A 23,548-nucleotide genomic window follows, 5' to 3' on the forward strand; every position below is an offset into this window, starting at 1 on the left:
CAGAACTTTGGTGACAGGCCCCAACAAGGCTTTTCCTCCTGTTCATTATTTCATTTAACCCTCACAGCGCCTATGAGTTTGAACTCCTGTTATTCCTGTTCAGATGGTAAATGGAGACTCAGAGAGCTTAACTCACTGGCCCAAGGACACACAGCTGGCTACTGGTGGGACCCAGGCCACTATCCTTCCCCAAATGCCTTTCATGGTTTTTGAGAAAGTCATGTCAGGTACGGAACCCTGGCAGCAGGGGCTTATTTTCCCAGAGTGAGAGAGGTTCCTGGGAGGGGTAGGGAGGGAGCACTGACAGGCTGGGCAGGATTTTACAAAAGTACTTTTAATGTAGTTAAGACTGGTGCCACCTGCCCCTGCCCGAGCCCCAGCACTGCTGCCTTCATGAAGCAGAGGTGAGCCTCGGGGCCGCAGATGGGCAGCTGGGCAGCTGGGCACCCTGCCCACCTCTGCCCACATGGTCGGCCAGCCCCTCATTTCTTCTTGGTCTTCACCAGCCCCTTCTGCACGAGGCTGCGGTACAGCTCCTGGATGTAGGTGTAGACGCACTTGGAGTCAGGCACTGCCAGCCGCACCATGTCATCGACCTCTAGCAGCTGGGCGCAGTCAGCCAGCTTCCTGAGGGGCAGGATGGGGTGGGGGAGGTGAAGAGCAGAGAGCCGCTATGTGCCAGGTGCTTTATCAAATGCTTCCCCTTGAATGGTCTCATTGACCCCACCCCTTTATCCTCAATGGGCAGAGGAGGAGCTCGAGGATTTTAGTGACCTGCCCAAGGTCAAAGTGAGCGACACAGCTGGGACTCAACGCCAGTCCTGCCTGATGCCCCTGGTCTCAGCTGTCCCGCCTGCTAAACCGCACGGGTGCAGCAGTAGGAGAAACCAGGGTCCTAGTGGAAATCCTCTGTTGAAGCTGAGACAGCTGGGCTGAAACCCAAGCCCAACTGGCCTGGGAGCTGGGGGAGGAGCACAGACTGGAGGATTTCGAAGAATGGGACAAGCTCCCTGCAACCAACACAGTGCTTTCGGCTCCTGGGTGGGGGCTGGGCTCCTCCAGCAGCAAAGCTGGTGGAGCCCCCTGGGCCCCCAGTGCTGGCTGTTCCATGGGAATCAGAGGAGAGCTCTAGAAGGGAGCCAGTGAGGTGTGATGGCTGCAGCAGGGGCCCCCCTTCCTTTGCACTCTGAATCGTCACACCAAACCCTAAGGGAGGTTCAGTCCCCTGCTGAGGGTCAGAGAGCTAGGAAGGAGGCAGATTTCACACTCAGCTCCTCCATCCCCACGCATCCCTGACACATTCTGCCCTTTTCACGTCTGCTTGATGCTTCCTGTCGGCCCATCATCATCACCTGATTATTCCCTCTGCCTTCCTGTGGCTCTGCTGGCTTGGAACCAAGGCAAGGCAGCTGTAGGAGGACAATGACCCGTGTGCCCCACAGGCCAGGGACACTTTGTCAGGGCCGAGCCACGTGCCCTTCTGATGCCCTTAGAGCTCTCAGCCTGACTAGGAATTTCACTTTCAAATCCCAGTTCTGTCACGGCCGGTTCAAACCTCGCAAAACCTCTCTACTTATATCCAGGCTAGGATTGTCGTGAGAGTCAAGGAGATGATCCAAGGAAAGTACTTAGAATACCTGGTACCTAATCACTCCCGATTCACGTGACTTGTCATCACTGTTAATGGTGCTCTGGACCCCCCAGCACCCCCACTGCAGGGCACGCACCCCATCCCTTGGCAGGATAATGTGAAACTGGAAGGGATCTTCTGGACCATCAAGGCTGGTGGTTTTCAAATGGCATCCTTGATGCCCTAGGGCCCTGTAGACATGCTACAGGGACCATCTTGGCAAGGGAGTCTGGGCTCTGAGCTGGTGTGCTCCAGAAACCCCTCCCAACCTAAAAAGGTCTCCCTTAAATCTGTTTAATGTGCTGGGCATTCACTTAATATTTTGGAAAAAAATTTTGGAAAGCACAGATCAATGTCAACCCTCTTGTTCTGCCAGTGGGGACACGCAGGCCCAGAAAGGGGAAGATTGCAGCCCCAGGCTTCCCTGCAGGATGGTGGCCAGGCCAGGACTAGACCAGAGAGCTCAGCCTCCCAGACCAAGGTGCTGCTAACATCTGCAGTGACTTCTTTCCTGTTCTGGGGCTTTAGAAATGCACTTAGCCATCCATTCTGGGGCCTCAGAGATGCCCTCATTGGCCACAGCATCTCTATAGTCCGGTCTCTACCAGGAGGCTCAGAAGCTTCTCCCAGGCTGGAAAGGATGGGTCCCCCAGGCCTGAGCTCCTTGGGAGCCCTAAGGGGCCGTGAGGGTGGGTTCAGGTCTTGCCAGTGGGTAGAGATGGAGGCCTTTGGCTGAGGCTGGCTGTGGTAGGAGTGCCTCCCCCTCCCCCACCACCCAGCAGCCATGTCTTTACCTCTCAGGTTCCCCCTTGGACCACATTGTTCCTCACATCCCTCCTGCCTGTCCAGTCCATCCCTTTCCCCATCCCACCCCACCCCCCAGCACCCAGCTGTGTGAGCCTCAGCAAGAAATCCCCCTTGAGGTCCCGCAGTGAGTAACAATTATCCTAACAATGAATGGTATCATTCATTATAATAGATAAAACCGCAGCTAAGACTTTTTTGAAGTGTTGACATAGCTAGGCAATGTTAGAAGGACTTTACGTAATTATTTACTTAATTCTCACCGTAACTCTGCCAAAGAGGAAATGTCACGCCAATTTCATTTGTTTGTTTGAGGTTTCTTTTGGGGGGTAATTAGGTTTAATTATGAAATTTTTTATTTAATGGAGGCACCCAGGATTGAACCCAGGACCTTGTGCATGCTAAGCATGCGCTCTACCACTGAGCTACACCCTCCCCACTTTATGCCCATTTTGAAGATCAGAACATGGAGGCTCAGAAAAGTCAAGTAACCGGTCGAGGGTCACACCGCGAACAATGGCAGAGTCAGAATCTGACCTCAAGTCGCTGCAAGCACCCTGTCTGAGACAGTGGGCCTGCCCCCCCTTACCCCTTACCCTGCCTGCATTTTCTTTATGGCACCTCTCCCTCGACATAATATTTCACGTGTACGTGTGTTTACAGTCTGTCTCTCCCTTTAGAATGTGAGTCACAGGCAAGCAGGGGTTTTGCCAGTTTCACCCACTGCTATATCTATGTCCTAGAACAGTTCCTGGCAATGAAAACACATTTATTGGCCGCACGAGTGTGTGGCCAGAGCCTCTACCTGAGCACCCCATACCTGATCCCCGTGAATCCGACACTTGCCGTCAGCATCCCTCGAGCTCCCACCACCTCTGCACACACCGCCCCCCACCTTCGCCCCCAGTGTGGCTCACTCTGCTGTGGAGAAGGCCAGGGTGAAGTTGTGCCGGCGGTTTGTGGGGTCCAGTGCAGCATAGTCAAAGGCGTCAGGGAAGAACTTGTGGATGAGGGCACAGAAGGCCATGCCACTGCTCCAACTGGATGAGAAGTTCTGGATGTCCACGTGCTGCGGGCAGGTGGGGCCCAGAAGCCTTTGTGAGCCTGGCCAGAAGGCCTGGACTTGGCCCCCTCTGGGCCTCCCTCCCTCTGGGCTTTGCACCACTCAGACAGCCCCTCACTGCTGCCCCAGGGATGGGTCCCTTGCTCCCTTGTGCACCTCATACTTCCTCGTCATGGCCCGGCACCACTCCAGAAGCATGTTCTTAACACCACCGATGGCTGCCCCAGCGGCCTTGGTGTTCCGGAACAGAGCCGTGGGGCCTGAGGCTGCCCTGTGCATGAGGGATGGAGAAGGCCAGGCCGAGAGGTGGGAGGGTCCCATCAGGGAGGAGACCCAGCCCCAGATGTCAGTCCTCCCACCCAGGCTGGGTCTGTTCCTACTGCCTTTCAGGCCTCCCCCACCCCTACCCTCCAAACAACCCAGCCCAGCCAGCTCCTCGCCCACATCCTACCCCCCAAACTTGTCCACGATGGCTTTGCGGTTCTGCGCACGGGGCATCCGGGGCCGTGTAGGGGCTGACACCCTGCGCTCTGGTGCCTTCTCTTTCTTCTTCTCCTGGGAGGGAGGGGGCTCCGCGGGACTCTGGGGCACGTTGCTGGGCGAAGATTCACTGTGTGGGAAGGTTCAGAGATGTGTGAGAGCGGTTGGGACCAGCCCCTCTGGGGTACAGGGAGGAGGCAGGGGGCTGGCTGAGGTGGGGGGGGGGTTCCCCAGAGTCTCAAGAGGCAGACGAAGCTGTGGCCCCCACTCTCGTCCACATTTCCTCTGTGCCCAGCACGGGGTGGGCTTGGGAAGGAACAGTGAGGCTCAGTCTAACTCTGGGGAGCATGTGGTCTGGTGGGGTGTGTGGGCAGAACTAGGGCACTGCTGTGGTCTGACCTAAGTTTGGATCCTGCCTTTGCCTCTTGTTTGCTGTGTGATCTTGGGACTGTCATGTCACTCCTCTGAGCCTCGGCTTCCTCATCTGTAAAATGGGGACAAGAATAGCTACCTGACAAGGCCGTTGTAAGGCCTGCGTGAGAAGGGGACGGGAGAGCCCCCAGCCGTGCCGGCCACGGGACTGCCTGAGCGCTCAGGGAACGTTCACCAGCTACCTTTGCCTAAGAAGCTTTCCATGTAAAGGAAGACTTTTCTAAAAACTCAAGCTGTGCGAGGGGAAGGCTCTTATTTTGTCCAGCCCCCACCAGGCACCAGGCACCAGGCACTGGGCCGTGTGCTTTATACACGTACAGCACTTGAGCCGCACGAGAATCCCATGAGGTGGTGCAGTGGCTGTGCCCACTTCACAGGGGATGGGGGTGAAGGGATGCGGCCCAGGTCACACGGTGGCTAAGTGGCAGAGTCATCGTCCACACTCAGGCTTTCTGCTCAGGCCCAAATGGGTGATGCTGCCACGACGGAAGATAGCTGAGAGCGCCCATGAGGAGCCGGCAGGGGACCTGAGGAGGAGGCTTAGGTGGTGGGTGGGGGGCGGACCAGGTGTCCCCCCCCCTCTTTGCTCCCACACTCTGGCTCCTTCGGCTTTCTGGGCCCTGCCCTGGGGTAGGGGGCTGAAAACTATGATTCCTGGCACATCTCCAGAGCAGAGGCTGGGGAGACCCAAGCCCAGGGGGTGGTAGACTTTGAAGGGAGCAGGCGGTAGGGGGGATTCGATCTGGGGAGCTGGGGCTTGACATTACCTGGCTGAAGGACTGGTCTCCCCGGAAGCTGCGGCGTCTGGACTCAACCCTTCTAGGGGAAAGGAACAGGCAGGAGGGGAGCTGGGGCGACCCACGCCGCACTCCCCGCACGCCCTCTCTGGCGGCCCGTGCAGCATCCATGGGCCCCTGGGCTTTCACTCACCTGGGCTGAGGCCGCTGCCCTCCTCCATGGGGCTCTCAGGCCATTCGTCGGGGGAGCTGGGAAGCACTTCTGCCCCTTCCTCCAACTCTCCCTCCATGCCCTGGTCCTGCTCTTCATCGGGACCACCTGGCTCCTGGAACAAACATAATCTGCGTGGACTCGAAGTCACACAAGCACCTGTGCAAGGTTTTGTGAGGGCTTCAGAAAGATCTGGAAGGCAGCCTGGGGCCACAGTGCTGCATCCCCCACCCCAGGCTCTTGGCGTCAGTGGGAGGAAGACTGGACTTTCCCAAGGGCATGAAGCAGGGACAGGGCTTACCCCTGGGGAGCAGGGGACTCCGGAATGTTGTGCGGGCCTCCTCCCTCTTCTTTCTCACTCACCATCTCCTCCTTCACATCAACCTCCTGCAGTTCAGCCGTGGCCTCATCTTCCACTGCAGCCTTCTTCTGAGAGTCTGACTTGGCCTCTGGAGCACTGGCTTTCTCCTGGGCTTCAGCCTTGGCCTCCTCTTTCCCTTCAGCATCCTTGCCTCCAGCTTTGGCTTCCTCCTTCCCTTCGACCTCCCTGCCTCTGGCCTTGGCCTCCTGCTCCCCAGCAGCCTGCTTTGGCTCAGCCTTGGCTTCATCATTCACATCGCCTTTCTCCCTAGATTCAGGCTTGGCCTCTTTCTCATCAGCCTTCTGCTTCTCAGAGGCCAACATGGCCTCCTCTTTGCCCTCAGCCTCCTTCAGTTCCAAGTTGGTCTCTCCTTTCTTGTCAGTCATCTCCTGAGGAGCCACGGTGGTCTCTTTCTTCCCATCATCCTCCTTTTGAAGTTCAACCTCTTCTTTGGATTCAACCTTGACCTCATCCAACCCATTTGCTTCCCCATGGAATTCAGCTGAAGTACTGTCCTCGGCTGGTGCCTGCTTTCCTGCCCCATCTGGAGGCCCCTCTTTGATGATCTTCTCATCTGGGCTTGTGGCCTCTTTCTCTGCAGAAGCTCCACCTCCCACCATCTCTGGGGCGACTGCGGTACCATCCTCAGTCTTCCCTTCCTTCTGCTCCATCTCTGGAAAGAGAAGACAAGCAGTCCTGGTCACGCCCCTCCCTGTAGCAGGTGAAGGCCCTGAAGTCTGGGGGCCTGCAGTTCAGTCCTGGGTCTCCCACTGCTCGGACATGTCACACAAGCATCCACTTTCCCTCTGGCGAAATGAAGGGGTACAGCGTTGCTTCCGTCAAAGTGGGGTGTTGGACCAGCCACATTTACTTGATGTTGAATGATGTTCACCTAAGAGCCCTCAGCAGGTTGTGACTTGGGCTTTAAAAAACACTGGATTGCATAGTGCCTTTTCAGTGATTTTGCCTCTTTTTGACGAAGCCTGTGAGGTGTTTACAACTCGATACTCGCATCCTGGACTCCTGTGGAGCAGTTGCTCCTCTCCCCTTTTTAATGGAGATAGTTAACCTCAGGCTACAAGTCCAAATTCTCTAGATAGAATTTAATAATACTGTTTTGATTTCATTGTATTTATTTTTATAGTTACTTTCTATTTCTGGCCAGTGATAGTGAGTTTCCATGTCCAATAGTGATATAAAGTTTCTTTTAAAAATATATTTATTGAATTTAAAATAAGTTCATTCAAAGGTAGATATTCAGGAAAGCAGGATACAAAATACCTAAATCACGGAGGTGGTATGAAAATGCCTGGAATTTGGGAAACCCTGGGCCAGCTTGGTCTCTGGGTCTCTGCCAGTTCCGCCAGCCTGTGTGTGGTTCTCTGAAGAGCTGGACCTGGGCCTGGAAGAGTTTCTTTTGGTCAGGAACAGAAACATCCTCACCTTAACTAACCTCTGCAGGGAAATCTGACCCTCCAACTGCGGGGGGTGGGGGTGGGGAGGAGAGAGAGACTACAACACTTTAACGTGAGGTTTCCTATTCAGGTACTGTATATACAGTTAGCTCTCTGTATCCGCGGCTTCTGCACCTGTGGATTCAACCACAGATGGAAAATATTTGGGAAAAAAATTCCAGAAAGTTTGAAAAAGCAAAACTTGAATTGGCTGCCACTTCAACTGTTTACATAGCGCTTACATTGTTACTAACAACTGTTTACATAGCATTTTCATTGTATTGGGTGTTAGAAGTAATCTAGAGATGATTTAAAGTATAAAGGAAGATTGTGTAGGTTATATGCAAATATTACCCCAATTTATATAAGGTATCTGAGCATCTGCAGGTTTTGGTATCTGCAAGGGATCCCAAGACTATTCCCTGACAGGCACTGAGGGAAGACTATACTGCATGACCTATAAAAACAGGTGGGTAGGGGGACAGGGCCAGCTCCTTCATCCTTCTGCCCTTCTTGTGGGGGGGGGGTCCTGTTTACAGAGAAAATAATCCCCAAATAGTGTTCAGGGTATGACTCAGGCAGTAAAAGAAGTAGACACTCCTGTCACTGGCTAAAAATACCTCCTGCTCTCTGCAGTGCCTTCGTCCTGGGTACAGTACCCAGAGCACCTGGATAATTGGGACAGAGGTGGGAACACAGGTATACGAGGGAAAGGGCCCTGTTCCTGCCACCCCCAGACTGGACTGCTGGGGTCCCTGGATTCGGTCCCCCACAATTTCCTAGGAAGCAGTCTGGGATTTTCAAAGATGCTCACGCTGCCCTCCCATTTCACCCCTCCCGCCAGAACCCCTTCATGGTTCAGCAGCTCCAGCAATGAATTGAAGTTAGAAACAAATGAGCCCGGGAGATAGAATATACATCAACAGGGAGCCAGGCGCCGGCCTTGACCCCCATCTCCTGTCACCCACTCTGAGGCCTGAGCATGTCTCTCTGCCTCTCTGGAGAGAGCCTCAGTTTCCAATGCAGTGACAGAATTGGTCTCCATCAGGTTTTCAAACTGTGTTCAGTAGAAAACGAGGGTCTTCTAAGATACTAGCATGGGCTGTGGGTGGGGGTCGGGGGAGATGTATTCTCTGGCTGAGGTTCCAGAAACAGCCTACTCTTGACCCTTTTAGAGACATACAACGTCATTAGTGCTTAAATCGATTCCAGATACCCCATAGGAAACAAACCTTAACTTCCGTTAGCTTTATTTATCTCACTTTTCTCCAAACCTATTTGACCATGGATTTTTTTTCTTGCTTTGTTTTCTCTTTGCTTTCTTTTCCCTGAGATGCACATACCACCCTCTTGAGCGATGCCATCTTTAGCAGCAGGAAGTGTGGAAAATGCTGGTCTACATGAGCTGCACAACCGTTCCTGCCCTGCGCTCCAGTTTGGCAGGTGGTCTGGAGCAGTGTTGAAAATCATTGATTCTGCAGCTTCCCAAGATGGGATCCCAGATCCCACTGTTGGTTACTCCCACTGTGACCTTGAGCGAGCTGCTTACCCTCTCTGTGTTTTGATTTATGGAGATAAAAATAGGTCTCAACTCATAAGGATGGTAGAGGGTTAAGGAAGCCAATGCATAGGAAGTACTTTGAACTGTGCCTGGCAAAAAGGGCTTGCTCAGTATACATCAGCTGTTACGGTGGATGTCGGCCTCTGTCCAGCCCTGTGCCAGATTAAGGTCCTGACCTAGCCAGGAGGGCATTTAGTTGGTAAGATGAGGCAAAGAGAACTGAACACCAGAAAGATGATAACCAGCCCTTTTAATTTTTTATTTTTATTTCTTAATTTGTTTTTACATTTTGGGGGGGGTGGTAATTAGGTTTATTTATTTATTTAATGGAGGTACTGGGGATTGAACCCAGGACCTCATACATGCTAAACATGCGGTCTACCAATTGAGCTATACCCTCCCCACCCATAACAAGCCCTTTTTATGCCTCAAGGCGTGGAAGTCATTGGCTGAGACATAGCTGAGTGTTCAGCCACATGCTACACTCTCAGGGTGGAGGGGAAGGGCAGGCAGATGCATAGGGACACCTCAGCTGTCCTGCGTTCCTCACCTCAGCTTTCCACCCTCCAGGCTTGTCATAAATAGATGAGGAGAGAAGAAGCTCAGGACGCTGAGACACCAGGATGACACCAGGGTAACACCAGCCACGCCGGCACGAACAACACCATAGTAGCCCTTTACAGCCTGCACCGCAGTGCCCTACTTTCCTCCCCTAGTTACTTGCTCTAACCCTTCAGAAGAAGTCTTATTGCCCCCATTTTACAGATTAGGAATTTGAGGCTCCAGGAGTTGAAGTCCTTTGACGTAAAATCACAGGGCGATGAAATGGCCAAACCGTACTTAGAAGCCAGGTCTCCTGATAGCTGATCCAGGGCCAGTGCCAGAGACGTTGCCCCCACCAGCCCCTCAGCCAGTGTCTCTTCAAAGGCTCCAGACCAGGGGGAGGGGCAGCCCACAGGTGGGGAGGGCACTGAACATGGCTGAGGAGTGTGGCTCTCTTTCTAAGTGCACAGTAGGCCCGCCCCTTCCCCAGGAAGCCGCCGTTCCATCCCTGTTTTGTGTCCACCTCAGAGAGCTCCCCTCTCCCTCTTCCTGCTTTTCTTGGCAGACCAGAAGGAAAAGTACCCAGGAGCTTGAGCTCCAAGCTCCACATAGAATAGATGACACTTGGTGGTTCTGCTCATACCTCCACAACCCTCTGCCACCCCATCTGTCTTCTGGAGGTCCTGAGGCTTCTGCCATCCCCGACCCCAACCAGGAACCCTCCCTTGGAGACACCACTCTCCGCTGCTTGGAGACCCTGCCTCCCACCCCAACTGCACGAGGCCCTCTATACCACTGTCAGGGCCTCATGGCTGGCCACCTGCAGGCTACTCCATGGATGATCTCAAGATTTCCAGCACACCAGGGCTGAGTCTCCAACCTCTAGCTTCAAAAAAAGTTGACATAGTGGTGGCGAGAGTTAGAAGAGAGCCTGGATTTCTTCAACTGTGGGGCCCAGCTTAGAGGCTCCGGCCCTTGGAAGATGGGAGAGGGGTTGGAAGACGGAGAGGGGCACTTAGAAAGGGGCCCAAGGCTTCTCCTACCTGTAGAGTCTCTGCCTGGGGGCTTGGGAGCTGTCTCCTTCCTCTGGCTGAGTGGCCTCACTCCCGGGCTGTCTTTAAGCCCCAGTGGCTTCTAGCCCCCAGCTCTTCAGTCCCCGCCCCCACCTTCACCTTCCCCCACCTTCTACCCCACCCCACCCCCACTTGAAGAGCCTTGGGCTGCAGACGAGCATTGTTTACTGCCCTGTTGGTACAACACTTTCCCCTGGACTGGGAGGCTCGGATTTCCCGTGGAGCCCTGACAGGTGGCACCTTTCAATCACAGCCAGTCCCTCCCCCCGACCCTGGCAGTATCCACCCTGTGCTCATCTTCCTTCCCGATGTACTCTCCTGGCCCTGGCCACCCGGAGAACCATCTGCAGGCCCATGTGGAGCATGGTCACCAGCTGTCTGGTCTCCCCTGTCCATCCAGAGCCCAGGCTAGGGCTCCTCTGCACGCCCCCGACCCCTCCACACACCATCTTCCTCTAAATAGCCCTTTTTACTCTTCCTCAGACTAACACAGCTGCAGAAGGGTGGGGTAAGGAAGGGGTGAACGGGACAGCTGCCTAGGTGGGGGTGTGTCTCAGGGCTCCCAGGGGGCAGAGATTTGGAGGGGGAGGGGCAGAGGGGAGAAGAGTGATGGCCCAAGCTGCTGGATCCCTGGGCATAGAGCCTAGAAAGTGCAAAATTGAGCTCTATTTTGAGCAGAAGGGACTGGTCCATGGTAGGCTATGAACACATTTTTGTACTGAATTGAGAGTTTGCTTAGAAAAGCAAAACATCTTTACCTTCTCTTAGGTACCCTGTGATCTAAGAAAGGCACTGCTTTTGCAGAATGTGTGCAGGGGGGTACCTCACCGCTTACAAAGCATGTGACTCCTCCCCCACCACCACCTCAGTCACGCTGGCCTCCTTCCTGGTCCTTCAGCAAATCGATTCTTTTTCATACTCAGGACTGTCATTCTTTGCTTCTGCTCCTTGCAAGATGCTTCTTTCTCATTCTTCTGCTCTCAGCTCAAATTTCATTTCCTAGGAGAGGTCTCCTAGGACCTTCAGCTCCTCTCCATTGCTTCAGCCTATTGCATTTTCTTCTTACATAATATGCATTGGAATCCAGAATTACCTTATTTACTTCCTCATTATCTGACTTTCTCTCTAGACACCAAGATCCATGAGGGCAGGGACTTTCTCATGCTTGTGCTGTACGCCTAGGCCTAGCAAATTGCCTGGGTCATGCTGGATGCTTGATAAATAGATATTGAATAAATAATTTAATTAGTTAACAGAAATATGGAATGAGAACTTGGGGGCTTATTCCTGGGATGATCGAAGACCAGGTTTGGGTACCAGTGGTTGAACAGTGTAATACTGTTGGTTGCCCGCTGCCTCTAGTATTAAGACGTCTATAATTTTGATGGCACAAAAACGGCATCGTTGAAAAAAGGTCTTATCTGTTAGAGATACAATTAGATGAAGAAAATATGGCTAAATACTGACAGTTGTTAAATCCTGGTGATGGGTGTTTAGTAGTATGTGGACGTTCAATATACCGTGCTCCCCACTTTTCTGTATGTTTGAAATTTGCCCAAATAAATAAAAGTCTAAAAAAAAGAGAACAATGATTCCTTTTTATTGCACATCTGCCATGGACTAGGTGCTTTAAGTACATTATCTTTTGTGTTTGGGTTTTTTGGTTTTTTTTTTTTTTTGGTAATGAATTGATTAAACTTTTAATTTTGAAATAATGGTAAGTTTACAGGAAGTTACATAAATAGTACAGAGAGGGTACTGAAGGTTAAGTTTTATTTAAGATTTATCCACCTAAAGCTAAATCTAACATAACTATATGCAATACCAAAGCCAGGAAATTGGCATTGGTACAATGGTGTGAATAGTTCTATGACAGCTCAGATTTGTACAAACACCTCCACCCACAATCAGGACACAGAACCATTTTATCAACACAAAGATCTCCCTTGTGCTACTCCCTTAGGCACACCTCCCTGCCTCCCCCCCACCAACTCTGACCCTAGGCAACCATTAATCCCTTTTCCCATCTCTATAATTTTGTCATTTTGAGAACATTATTTAAATGGAGACATACAGTATGTAACCTTCCAAAATACCAAATAAAAATCCCATCTAGGAAGCCAATTTCTCTTGTGAGAACCCATCTCCTTCTTTCATGCAATTTCGTAATATTCCACAATATGCTGACTATATTTTCAAAAGCAAAAACATATGTACAATAATATTCATAGCAGCATTATTATAATAGCCCAAACCTAGAAACAACCCAAAAGTCCATCAACAGGAGAACAGATAAATGACCTCTGGCTTATTTATAAAAGCACTAGACAGCAATAAAAAAGAAGGAATAACAGAAATGCATGACAATATGGATTAAATCTTAAAGACACTGCATTGAGCTAAAGAACACACACAAAAAGTCATTCACAAAACAGAAAATACTGTATAATTACATTTAGCTCAAGTTCAAGAGTAGGCAGAACTAACTGGTGCTGACAGAAGTCAGAATAGTGGTTAACTGCAGAAGAAGGGGTATTAACTGGGAAGGGACATGAGATATCTTTTTAGGGTGCTGGAAGTATTTTGTATCTTAATCTGAGTGATGGTTATAAAGACGAATATTTATTTAAAAGTTAAGCTTAAGATTGTGTATTTTACTTTATTGTCTGAATGTTATACCTCAATTTAAAAATATCTGGGCCAGGGTTTGACAAAATATTTGAATCCTTAGAGCAGTAATGAGGCCCAGTGTTTAAAATCGGGATTTTCGTAGGGAAGGATACGGTGACCAACCATATAAAGCATCCAGCCCACCTTCTCCAATGGGCAGCGTACCCTTGCATGATTAATTTGCATCTTCTAAATTTCGTTTACTGGGAAATTCCTTGAAAAATCCAGTAGTTGAGGTGGGTTCTTTTCGTTGGTGGCAGGTGGGGAGACAGAGGAATACACTGTCTTGAAAGATGAGTTCACAAGTACCCTCTCCTCTCTCACCGAAACGTGCTAGGTTAGCTCTGCTGGCAGCCACAATTGTTCCTATGCCTCTCTTTGTGGCCCAGGGCATCTAACAGAAGTTGAATGAAACCTACTGTACACTTGACGCATCTTTCTGCAGGCAGGAACCGTGCCTCGCTTGTTTATGAAATCTCAGAGAAAGCTTAGTGACCGACACACAGCTGTATTCACACAGAGGCCCTCGGAGCGCTGGTTCTCAAACTTGGCTGCACATAGGAATCACCCGGGAAATTTTCAAATTTACTGATGCCTGGGTTCTACTCCCAGGAATTCTGATTTAATTGGTATGAAGTGAGGCCTGGGCATCATAATTTTTTTTTAAGCGTCTTAAGTGATCTTAAGTGCAGCACAGACTGAGAACTGCTGTTTGGGGGCGTTCTTCCTTCTCCGCGCCTGATTCGAGCTCAAGCCTCAGCTCTCCCTGGCGGGAGCGAGCCTCACTGAGCTCCGAGGTCCTGCCCCTCCTACAGAACCAATAAAATCAAACCTCTCCGTGACACCCCTGGGGATTTGGAGGCTAACCAGGCTGCAGGCGCTCTGCGCCTCGCCCAAGACTCTATGATACTTTGGCATCCTCTCTAGCACTTGAGAAACGCCTTAGCCTTCAGCCAGGGCCGGCAGCTTCCTCTCTATGGTAGCGGAGTTTCCAGCGCCGCCTCGTTGGTGCTTCATTCCGGAAGCGAGCACGGGTCAGAGAAGAGGCGGGACTTTCCTCCCGGAAGTGACCCACGTGCTTCCGCCTTATCCTACCTGGGTACCCGGTAAGTTTGTAATGTTTGCCTGAAGCTGGGGACAGCGGGGGCATTGTGACAGGCCCGAGGCCGTGGTGAGTGACCTCTGACCTCAAGGTGACCCTGATGATGGAGCTGCCATTTCAGGTGTAGTCCCTGGGCGGGGGCCCGGGCGCCTTAATTCCGCGTATGATCGCATTCTTAGGGCCCAGCAGGCTCATACCGGCGGTTTAGAGTGTAACGTCCGGTCTCCCCATCTTCTCCTGGATAGAGGTGACTTCGAGGGATTGGGCGTCAGGGCTCTGGGGCTTGATTTCCAGGATTTCCAGCCCCGCCAATGATATGCTCTGTGACCTTGGGCTAGGCTATGTCCCCTTTCGGGGCCTCAGTTTCCAGAGCTGTGAAATGGGGCGGTTGAACTCATTGAGGTCAGTAGCACCTGCTGATCTGCTGCCCTCTGATTCCTCTGCATCCTTCCGCCCCTGGGATGGAAAAGTGAACGGGAGGAGTGGGTGCTGACCGTGATATCTGCCCCCAGGATTAGGAGGCAGAAGGGGATCTCTTACACGGTGCAGGGCTGAGATGGACCCACTCAGGGCCCAGCAGCTGGCGGCAGAGCTGGAGGTAGAAATGATGGCTGATATGTACAACAGGTAAGAGCTGACCCTGCACTACCTTGTCCCCAGGTGGATGACTTTGGAGAATTTTTTCCCTCAATCTAGAGGAACCTGACGTCTATGCTTACCCTTCCCGCACCCACCTCACCCTTGCTCCTCCCCCCCATTATTAAGAGCTAATGCAGATGCAGTATGGAGTCACTAAAAGGAATTGGGCATTTAGATTGGGATGGAATTGGTGATGAAGGAGCCCAGCTGCAAGAGAAGGTCTAGTCCACGCTCTGGTGGCTCTAGTTAGGTTCCAGGAATAGTTGAGCATTTGTCTCTTGACAAATAGCACATAGCACACATAGTAGTTAACATTTCTTAAACTCTTAGTCCATCTCAGACACATGTTGATCACTACATGCATTCTTTTTCATTTTTTAATCTTTTTTTTAATCTCACTGGGTTAATTTTATTTGTCCCATGTTAAGGTGAGGACATTAAGGCTTCTAGCAGTTAAATAACTTACTCAGAGTCCACAGCTGGTCAGTAACAATGTCAGGACCAGTACCTCGGTCTAATTCCTAACTAGTGCCCATAACCATTGGACAAATTTAGGAACAATTCGTAGCTGTACCAATCACCACTACTATGGCCTTGGGCGAGTTACTTGGACTGTTTGACTGGTATGTTCCTCATCTATAAAATGGAGTTGATAATAGTACCTTCCTCATTGAGCCATTATAAATATTAAAGGTAAAAATATATGACAAGCTCTTAGCATCAAGCCCAGCATCTAGGAATAAACAGCCAACAAATATTTGCTATTTTTATTGGCTTAAGCTCTGTGGTATCCTCCCTTGATCAGTTGGTTTATCTTGGAGGCCATGTATTAGAATAATTTTTAAATGTCGGCTGTGAAGTCAGACTAGCCAGGTTCATAGCCCAGCTTTATGTGATCCTGAGGCTGTCTGTGCCTTAATGTCCTTATCTGTAAAAGAGGGAATAATGATAAACCTCATAGGGGTTATCATAAGGACTGCATGATAGAATCCGTGATGGCTGGCATGATGTCTGGAACATAGCCAGCATTCAACTAATGGTTCCTGTTTGATTAGTCATAAACATGGGCTTAGACAAGGTTCTTACTCTCAAGGACTTTCCAAGACGGTGGAGGTGCAAACTGAGGATTTACACAGCCTTCTTGAAAAGTGAAATCAGTATAGCAGGGCGGGAATGGTTAAGAGTTCCTCAGCCACAGGATGCTGCTGACCCAACCTTGCCCTTCCTTCTTCCTAGAATGACCAGTGCCTGCCATCGGAAGTGTGTGCCTCCCCACTACAAGGAAGCAGAACTGTCCAAGGGCGAGTCTGTGTGCTTGGACCGCTGTGTCTCTAAGTACCTGGACATTCATGAGCGAATGGGCAAAAAGTTGACAGAGCTGTCCATGCAGGACGAAGAGCTGATGAAGAGGGTGCAGCAGGGCTCTGGGCCTGCGTGAGGCCCCAGACAGGGCACCCCCCAAGGCGCACCCTGTCCCCTCCCACTTGTCTAATAAAATTGCCCCCACTGGGTGTCATCTGTGAAGACTGCCGGGCGTAGGCTCTTTCTGGAGAGTCTCTGGGAGCCTGGAGTATGACAGAGCTCTTTTCAGGTCAGAGAAGGGGTAGCTGTCACACGAGAATGTGACTGTGTGTGTGTGTGTACACACACATATATGTTAAAACCAGCTTGTTGACACCTACAGTGCACAAAGCAGCATGCCTATCTCTCGGGAGTAGACACAGCCTCTTCCAGCAGAGGGAGTCTGAGGTAGTGTTTAAAAGCTTAGACTGGTACAATGGCCTAAGTTACACCTCAGGTCCGCCACTTGCTGTGGGACCCAGAACAGGACACGTTAGACACTTCATTGCATGGATTCCTCACCTGTAAAATCAGGAGAATCATAGGGCAGTTGAGAATATTAAATGAGTTAGTGTGAGTAAATCATTTAGAATAGTGCCACAACCACTTGGTTCTAAATAGCAATGTCAAACCATATGAAGGGACCCAGCTTCACATGTGATGTGTGTGATCCAGGGATGGGACTAGGTGATAACCACTGCCATTCAGAGTTCACCTGGATCGGGGACTGTGTGCCTCACTCTTCATAGGGTTTCTGATCTGATGCACCCAGCTGGCTAAAGATCCCGTTAGGATATGGGCTCAGGGAGGTGCTTGCCTGCTGGAGGTCTCAGGAATGGAGGCCAGGACTGACTGCTGCACATGCTGTTTCACGGAGGAGAGGTTGCATCTAATTCCCATCCTGAGGGGTGCTCTTGGAGAACTTCGCGGCTATTGAAATGTGTGGGTCACTCTCGGTAGAATTTTGTGTGACACCAGTGCCACCATGACAGCAGTGCCTTCACAGTAGAGGGAGGTGTCTGGGGAGGTAATCTCACCAGGTCGGGGGCTCACAAGTACAGGAGACAGTAGAGGCATTGATTTTCAGGCTTAGAAGTACTGGTTCAAGTCAGACTACCTGGGGTCAAATTTTCTTGCTGTGTGATCCTGAGTGAGGCATTCAACTACTCTGTGTCTCAGTTACCCCATCTACAAAGTGGTAATAAATGTACCTACTTCATTGAGTGGTTGTGAAAATTACATGTATTAATAACTAAGACACTTAGGAAAGTGCCTAGCTCATCCATGTTAAATACTCAATAATATTAGCTCTTCAAAAAAAAAATTGCTAACTGATGTAAGGAGACACCAGGTAGACCCCAAGAAAACTTCAAAACCGTTGCCTGAGGAGTGGCCAGAGAGCCTCCTCCTTTCTAGGTGTTGAAGTGCCATTTTGGGTCAACAGGTGGCGCTGTCTGCTCACGGGATCAGCACTGCTGTGAGCGATTCTACAAATGGGTATTCTTTGCCTATTTGTGGCCATTATGCTAGAAGAGGATAGTGATGAGGAAAACAGATATTGTACCTGCCCTCAGGTTTCACAAGGAACATCAAAAGTTCTCTGATAGCACATTGACGGAATGTCTAGAAGAGGTGGCAGGAGTGGAGAGAAGAGGTTCCAGCTGGAGAGAGAGCACTCGCAAAATATTTGAAGCAGCAGAAAGTGTGGAGCATTCAAGAAACAAATCTTCAGTGTGCCTGGAGCCGAGGGAAGGTCGTGGTGAGAGATGAGACTCGAGGGCTGGGCAGGTGCAGCTGCCATGAACCTGACGGACTGCGTTAAAAAGTTTGAATTTTCTCCTAAGGGCATCAGCAAACTGTTGAAGGGTGTAAACCCTGGCAGTGAAAATGACTGATCTGCATCTTCAGGGCTCCCTCTAGCTGCCAGCAAGGTGCACAGTGGTAAATGATGGTTTAATGGATTCAGGGGAGACACACCAGGGAGCCAGTGAGGAAACAAGGGGGATGATGTGAGTAAGAATAGCTATTGAGTTGCTATATTGTGCTAATAAGTATTTTATTTCAGTTACATCTTATAACAACTCTGAGGCAGGTAGGATTACTCTCATTTTATAGACGAAGAAGCTGAGGCTCTGGAAAGTTAGTAACTTGCTGAAAATCTTACAACAAGCAAGTGGCAGAGCTAGGATTCCAACTTACTCTGAGAGCCCACTTTTACCCACTCCCCTAGGACTGGAGGTGGGGAATGCTCCCTAATGAGATATATAGGAGCAAAGTCAGTGAAATCTGACATCAACATATTGTTGGCCTGCTACATGCAGACAGCTAGAGAAAGTGTGCAGGGTGAGTTAGCTAGGTCCCTGCCCTCAGTGAACCGGGAGGGGCGGCGGGGGGAGCGGGAGGGTGGGAACAGGAGAGACAGAACAACGTGTAAAGGGTAGTGGAATAGGTTAGGCCTTTCCTTCCATAGAGAAGAGTCAAAAACTTAATCCTCAAATGTGTGCTAGCTAGATTATCACAGTTTGAAAAACCAGGAAATGCCTCGTGGCAATCTGGCTTCTTCTGAAAAGTTAGAAGACCCGACAAGTCAATCTACATTCCTGCATGGCAGCACTCTGCTGGACAGTGGGCAGAGGCTCAGCTGTGCGCCAAACCTCCCACCACGGTTTCCTCCCAGGGCATCGTCTTGACCTGTAGGCATTTGTTTTTGCTTTTGTTTGGGGGGTGGGGGGTCATTAGGTTTATTTATTCATTTATGGAGGTACTGGGGATTGAACCCAGGACCTCAGGCATTTGCTAAGCATGCGCTCTACCACTGAGCTACAAGTTTGGTCCATGCATTCTGCTCTGGGTTTTCAGATGAGCTGGATGCTGTATGAGAAAACCTGTTGTCAATGTCCTGGAGTGGGCAGCCTCTAAGATGGCCCCTAAGGACCCTGCCTGCTGCTGTCCATCCCTATTCATTCCTAGTGTAATCTCCTTCCCCTGAGTGCGTGCTCCATCTAGAGAGAGACTTGCTTCAACAAGTGGAGCACGGCAAAAGTGACGGGATGCCACTTCCAAGGTCAAGTACGAAAGATTGTAATGGCCATCGTGTTAGTGTGTTCTTTCTCTCTTTCTTCCCCTCTCCTCTTGCTTGCAAACTCTGATGATGCAGGCTTCCATGTTGTGAGCCGCCCTATGAGGAGGCCACGTGGTGGGGAACTGAGCGCAGCTTCCAGCCCACAGTCAGGGAACTGAATCCTCTTGGTGACCGCATGAGTGAGCTGGGAAGCAGATCCTTTTCCAGTGGAGCTTTCAGATGACTGCAGCCCCCTGGCCAACACCTTGTAGTCTTGTGAGAGACCCTGAAGCAGACGACCAAAGTAAACTGCACCCTGACTCCCAGCCTAGAGAAACTGAGATAATAAATGCTGTTTTCAGCCCTTACGTTTTAGGGTACTTTGTTGAGCAGCAATAGATAACCACTACACAGACAGTCCTCTTGACTCTTACAATTGTCAGACACTGTGTTTGGTCATTCTACACCTACCCCTAGAAAGGGCCAGGCAGCATTCCAGGCATCTGGGGCATACTAATGAAAATCTTTGCTCTCTTGGAACTTACATTCTAAGGTGATGGTTTTGCATACACATCTGGGTTGGCAGTGCTGTTTTAAAGGAAAGACTACTTCAGGTTCTGGGAAAAGGTTCTTAACATTTCAGGTCTCGGACCCCTTTGAAACACCAACAAAAGCCACAGACTGACTCTTCAGAAAAATCGTACATGCACAAAGAAGTCTGCACTCAACTTCAGGGATTTTCATAAGAATTCTTGTGGGCTGACCTGAGGGGAGTCTTGTGAAAAGCATTGTTTTAAATGCTGAGATTGGGGGAGGGTATAGCTCAAGTGGTAGAGTGCATGGAGGTCCTGGGTTCAATCCCCAGTACCCTCTAAACATGAATAAATAAATAAACCTAATTACCTCCCCTCCAAAAAACAAAACAAAACAAAAAAAGAAAAAAAATGCTGAGGTTAAGAGAAGCAAGTCAGAACGTCAAAGAAGGGAGACATACTAAAATCAGGCACTTTTACAGTTGTGGTAAGTCCTGCAAGAGATGTCCGGAGAGCTGTGGGGCTCTATAAAAGGAGAGAATGTGTCCCCAGGTCCAAGTGCTCAGAGAAGGCTGTCCCCTAGGTGAGTAAGATTTAAAAATGGGTAGGAATTGCCAGGCAGGGGGCGTGGTGGGTGTTGGCGCCTGTGTTAAGCGGTGGGGGGACGGCGGTGAGGAAGATGGGCACAGTCCCTGCCCTCTGGCCCACACAGTCCATCAGAGGAAACAGACATGTTGTGATGAGCTTTGTAGTCAGGCAAGGAGCCTTCCCCTAGGAAGTGACTGGTAAGTCAAAATCTGACGGATTAGTTAGATAGGCCAGGGCAGGGAATGTTCCAGGCCCAGGTGGGAGAACACAGGCATTAATGGGTGAGAACAGGTTACCATGGTGGAAGCACAGAGAGAATAGGCCAGAGGGAGGTGGGGATAGTGGTGGGGGAAGCCCAGATGGACTCCGACGGGCGTTAGAGGTTGTACCTTTGCTCAGCTGTCACAGGAAATTCCCAAGGGGAGTGGCCTGATCGAAGCTGTGTTTCCCGTGACTCATTCTATCTGGAAGGTGGGCTTAGGTGCCCGAGTGGAACCAGGAAGGCCAGGCCGAGAGGGTCGCAGGAGTCCAGGTTGGAGCTGAAGAGACCTAGGCTTGGGGGATGTCAGTGGACAGAGAGGAAAGTCTTTAAAGGTAGGACCCACAACTCTCTGCTGGGTCAGATGTGGATATTCAGGCTGGGGGTGGAGTCTGGATAATTTCAGTTTTGCCTCAAGCAACTCCGTAGAAGGTGAGACTTTTACCGACACTGGCAGCAAGGGAGAAAAGCAAGTTACAGAGCAGCAAGGGGATTCCCTGTCCTTACTGAGCACTTCTTATTTTCTTAAAGATCCAGAGCAACTGGCCAGTATCTGCTTTGCCAGCTGCAACCTCACGCCACAGTCCCCCTGATTCTATGTGCTTGTCCACCCTGGCCCTCATTCAGCTCCCTGAATGGTGCAGGCATCCTCCTGCTGTAGTGTCACCCCAAAACATAAAGACCCCAGTTCTTGTCATAGCCGGAAGATAAGTTTACAGTCAGGAGATGGTGCATTGTGTAGCGAAAGATTTTAAAAGATTTATTTAGAAAAGGCAAAGTACACCCCCAAGAACGGGAGGCGGTGGGGGGGGGCTGACCCAGGGGAGGAAAAGCAGCAGTTTTTGTCTTATCCCCTCGCTCAGAGGTGGTCTCTTGATTGATTGACGGCTCCTGTCCCTGGAGTGCTTAGTCATGTTTGACCCCTTTTGCGCATGTCCTTACCCATCGTGCACACAGAAGTCCCCATGGAGGGGGGCCTAAACCACAATGTTAATTACATTACAATGAGCATTGGGACATGTCTGGTTAAGACCTTTCTGCTACCGCAGACTTGCGGCTGTTAGGTTGCAACTGGTTTCTTGCTGGCATGCGTTTAGAAGAAGTAAAGTCCCCTTATGCTGGAGGCGGGCATAATGCCATCTTCCAGACCATCCTCCATCTCTTCCCGGTGCCCCAGCTTATCCAACTATCTAACAGTAGGACGTCTGCATGTAGCGTGTCCTCCTTTTGGGGGTGGGTGAATCCTACTGATTCAGATATGGAAAGCTATCTTCGGCTCTTGACATGAACAGCAGCTTTAAGGACTCCTCCTTGACCGCCTGTCTAGATCAAACCCCCCTCCCCAGTGATCATTATAACACAATACCTCTCTCTTCTGAGGCACTTCCTTTAGATGCAATGACACTTACGTGATAATTTGATTCATCTCTGCCTCTCTCCCACCAGACTTTATGTTCTCCGAGGATAGAGTCTGTGTCTTATTCATCATCCAATCCTTAGTGCCCGATGCAGACGAAGGTGTTTTTAAATTTTTTCAAAAACTGAGATATCATTCACATATCATAAAATTCACTCTTTCACAGTGTACAAGTCTGTGGATTCTAGTATATTCACAAAGTTGTACAACCATCACCATTACCTAGTTACACAACATTTCATCACCCCAAAAAGAAACCCTGTACTCATTAGCAATCACTTCCCATTTCTCCCTTCCCCAGTTTTTGGCACCCCTCCCCAATCCACTGCTGTCTCTGTCTCTGCCTATTCTGGGCATTTCATGTAAGTGCAGGCCTACCGTATGTGGACTTCTGTGTCTGGCTTCTTTATGTTTTCAAGGTCTACCCATGTTGTAGCATGTACCAGTACTTCCCTCCTTTTTATGACCAAATAATAATACATTGTATGTCAGGTTATCACATTTTGTTGATCCATTTGTTAACAGACAATCGGGTTGTTTGCACTTTTTGGCTCTTATGAATAACAATGCTATGAACATTTGTGTCCAAGTTTTTGTGTGGACACATGTTTCAGTTCTCTTGGGTGTGTACCTAGGAGTGGAATTGCTGGGTCAGAGTGGTGACTCTGTAACTATTTGAGGAATGGCCAAATTGTCTTTCCAAAGTGGCTGCACCATTTTATTTACAATCCTCATCCAAAGGTTTATAGTAACTATTTGTTTGGCTGAATAAATGATGTCTAGCTAGTGAACTGAATACTGTCATTTCCAGCACATAACAGACTGGAAGAGTGGAGTTCAGGAGAGTGAGTCCCTTGGGCGAAATCACACAACTAATCAGCCACAGAGCCAGGATGGGGACCCAGCCTGTGACTCGTGAGCCAGGACTCCTGTCCACTTGGCTGGGAGGCAGACTCAAGCCAGCAGCCTGCAGGAGATCCAAAGTGATCGCACTGTTCTACTCAAGCTCCAGGTACTGTCCGGGGAACAGAGTCCAGGAAGGGATCGCTTTTGGGAGCAGGAGAAGGGGTTGATAAATCCTGTTGATTTGGATATGGAAGTGTGTCTTCAGTCTCTTCCCTTCTCTATTTTTCAATCTGAACTATTACAGTGGCCTCTTAATTGCGTTGAATTCCCTCTTGTTTCCACTATATCCCCTTCCATTCATTAAACACACAAATGCCATCATCCTTCCTCTGAAACAAACAAACTAAACCAAAAGAAAATGCGAAAACTAAATCCAGGAGTGCCCGTCACCCATCTCACAGCATGGGAAGACCTTGGTCTGGCAGAGATCATTTCAAGCTGACCTCAGCCCACTTTTCCAGCTCCATTTCCCACTACTCCCTTCAATTTATTGGACACTTGCTCACCATGGGCTGTTACATGCCAGGTCCCAGGATAGGTAGCAGACATACAAATAATCCACAACGTGGGTCCCGTGGCTCCTGCCCTCCAGAGATTTCTAGCTCACGGGGAGTGGAGGGGGCAGGCAACTAAACTGCTGATTCTGGGTCGGTGTGAAGGTTTCATTTCAGGATAAAATAGTG

The 23,548-nt window shown here is 50.1% G+C and overlaps 2 protein-coding genes across 6 annotated transcripts; one reads left to right on the forward strand and one right to left on the reverse strand.

The window, feature by feature from the left end:
- Window positions 1-313: 313 nt before the first annotated feature.
- SMTNL1 (smoothelin like 1) lies at window positions 314-10,474 on the reverse strand. Of its 3 annotated transcripts, none has more exons than XM_074371986.1 (8): window positions 10,320-10,474; window positions 5,721-6,391; window positions 5,340-5,472; window positions 5,177-5,225; window positions 3,949-4,107; window positions 3,654-3,768; window positions 3,352-3,503; window positions 314-627 (listed from the first exon to the last, which is right to left on the reverse strand). In XM_074371986.1, exons 2-8 carry the CDS (start codon window positions 6,387-6,389, stop codon window positions 483-485), a joined length of 1,422 nt encoding a protein of 473 aa, XP_074228087.1. In that variant the 5' UTR covers window positions 6,390-6,391; window positions 10,320-10,474; the 3' UTR covers window positions 314-482. The 3 variants fall into 3 exon arrangements, with proteins under 3 accessions (XP_074228087.1, XP_074228086.1, XP_074228088.1); XM_074371985.1 differs by having other exon boundaries at window positions 5,177-5,228; XM_074371987.1 differs by lacking the exon at window positions 3,654-3,768 and having other exon boundaries at window positions 5,177-5,228.
- A 3,513-nt stretch (window positions 10,475-13,987) lies between these two features.
- Window positions 13,988-16,284, forward strand: TIMM10 (translocase of inner mitochondrial membrane 10). 3 transcript variants are annotated; one of them, XM_010952398.3, is made up of 3 exons: window positions 13,988-14,125; window positions 14,634-14,748; window positions 15,997-16,284. In XM_010952398.3, the coding sequence occupies exons 1-3, from the start codon at window positions 13,996-13,998 to the stop codon at window positions 16,196-16,198; spliced, it is 447 nt and encodes a 148-aa protein (XP_010950700.2). In that variant the 5' UTR covers window positions 13,988-13,995; the 3' UTR covers window positions 16,199-16,284. The 3 variants fall into 3 exon arrangements, with proteins under 3 accessions (XP_010950700.2, XP_010950702.1, XP_010950701.1); XM_010952400.3 differs by having other exon boundaries at window positions 14,119-14,242; XM_010952399.3 differs by lacking the exon at window positions 13,988-14,125 and adding an exon at window positions 14,147-14,190.
- The last annotated feature ends 7,264 nt before the right edge of the window (window positions 16,285-23,548 follow it).

Source organism: Camelus bactrianus, chromosome 10, assembly GCF_048773025.1.
Source record: "Camelus bactrianus isolate YW-2024 breed Bactrian camel chromosome 10, ASM4877302v1, whole genome shotgun sequence".
In the NCBI taxonomy this organism is placed as follows: Eukaryota; Metazoa; Chordata; class Mammalia; order Artiodactyla; family Camelidae; genus Camelus; species Camelus bactrianus.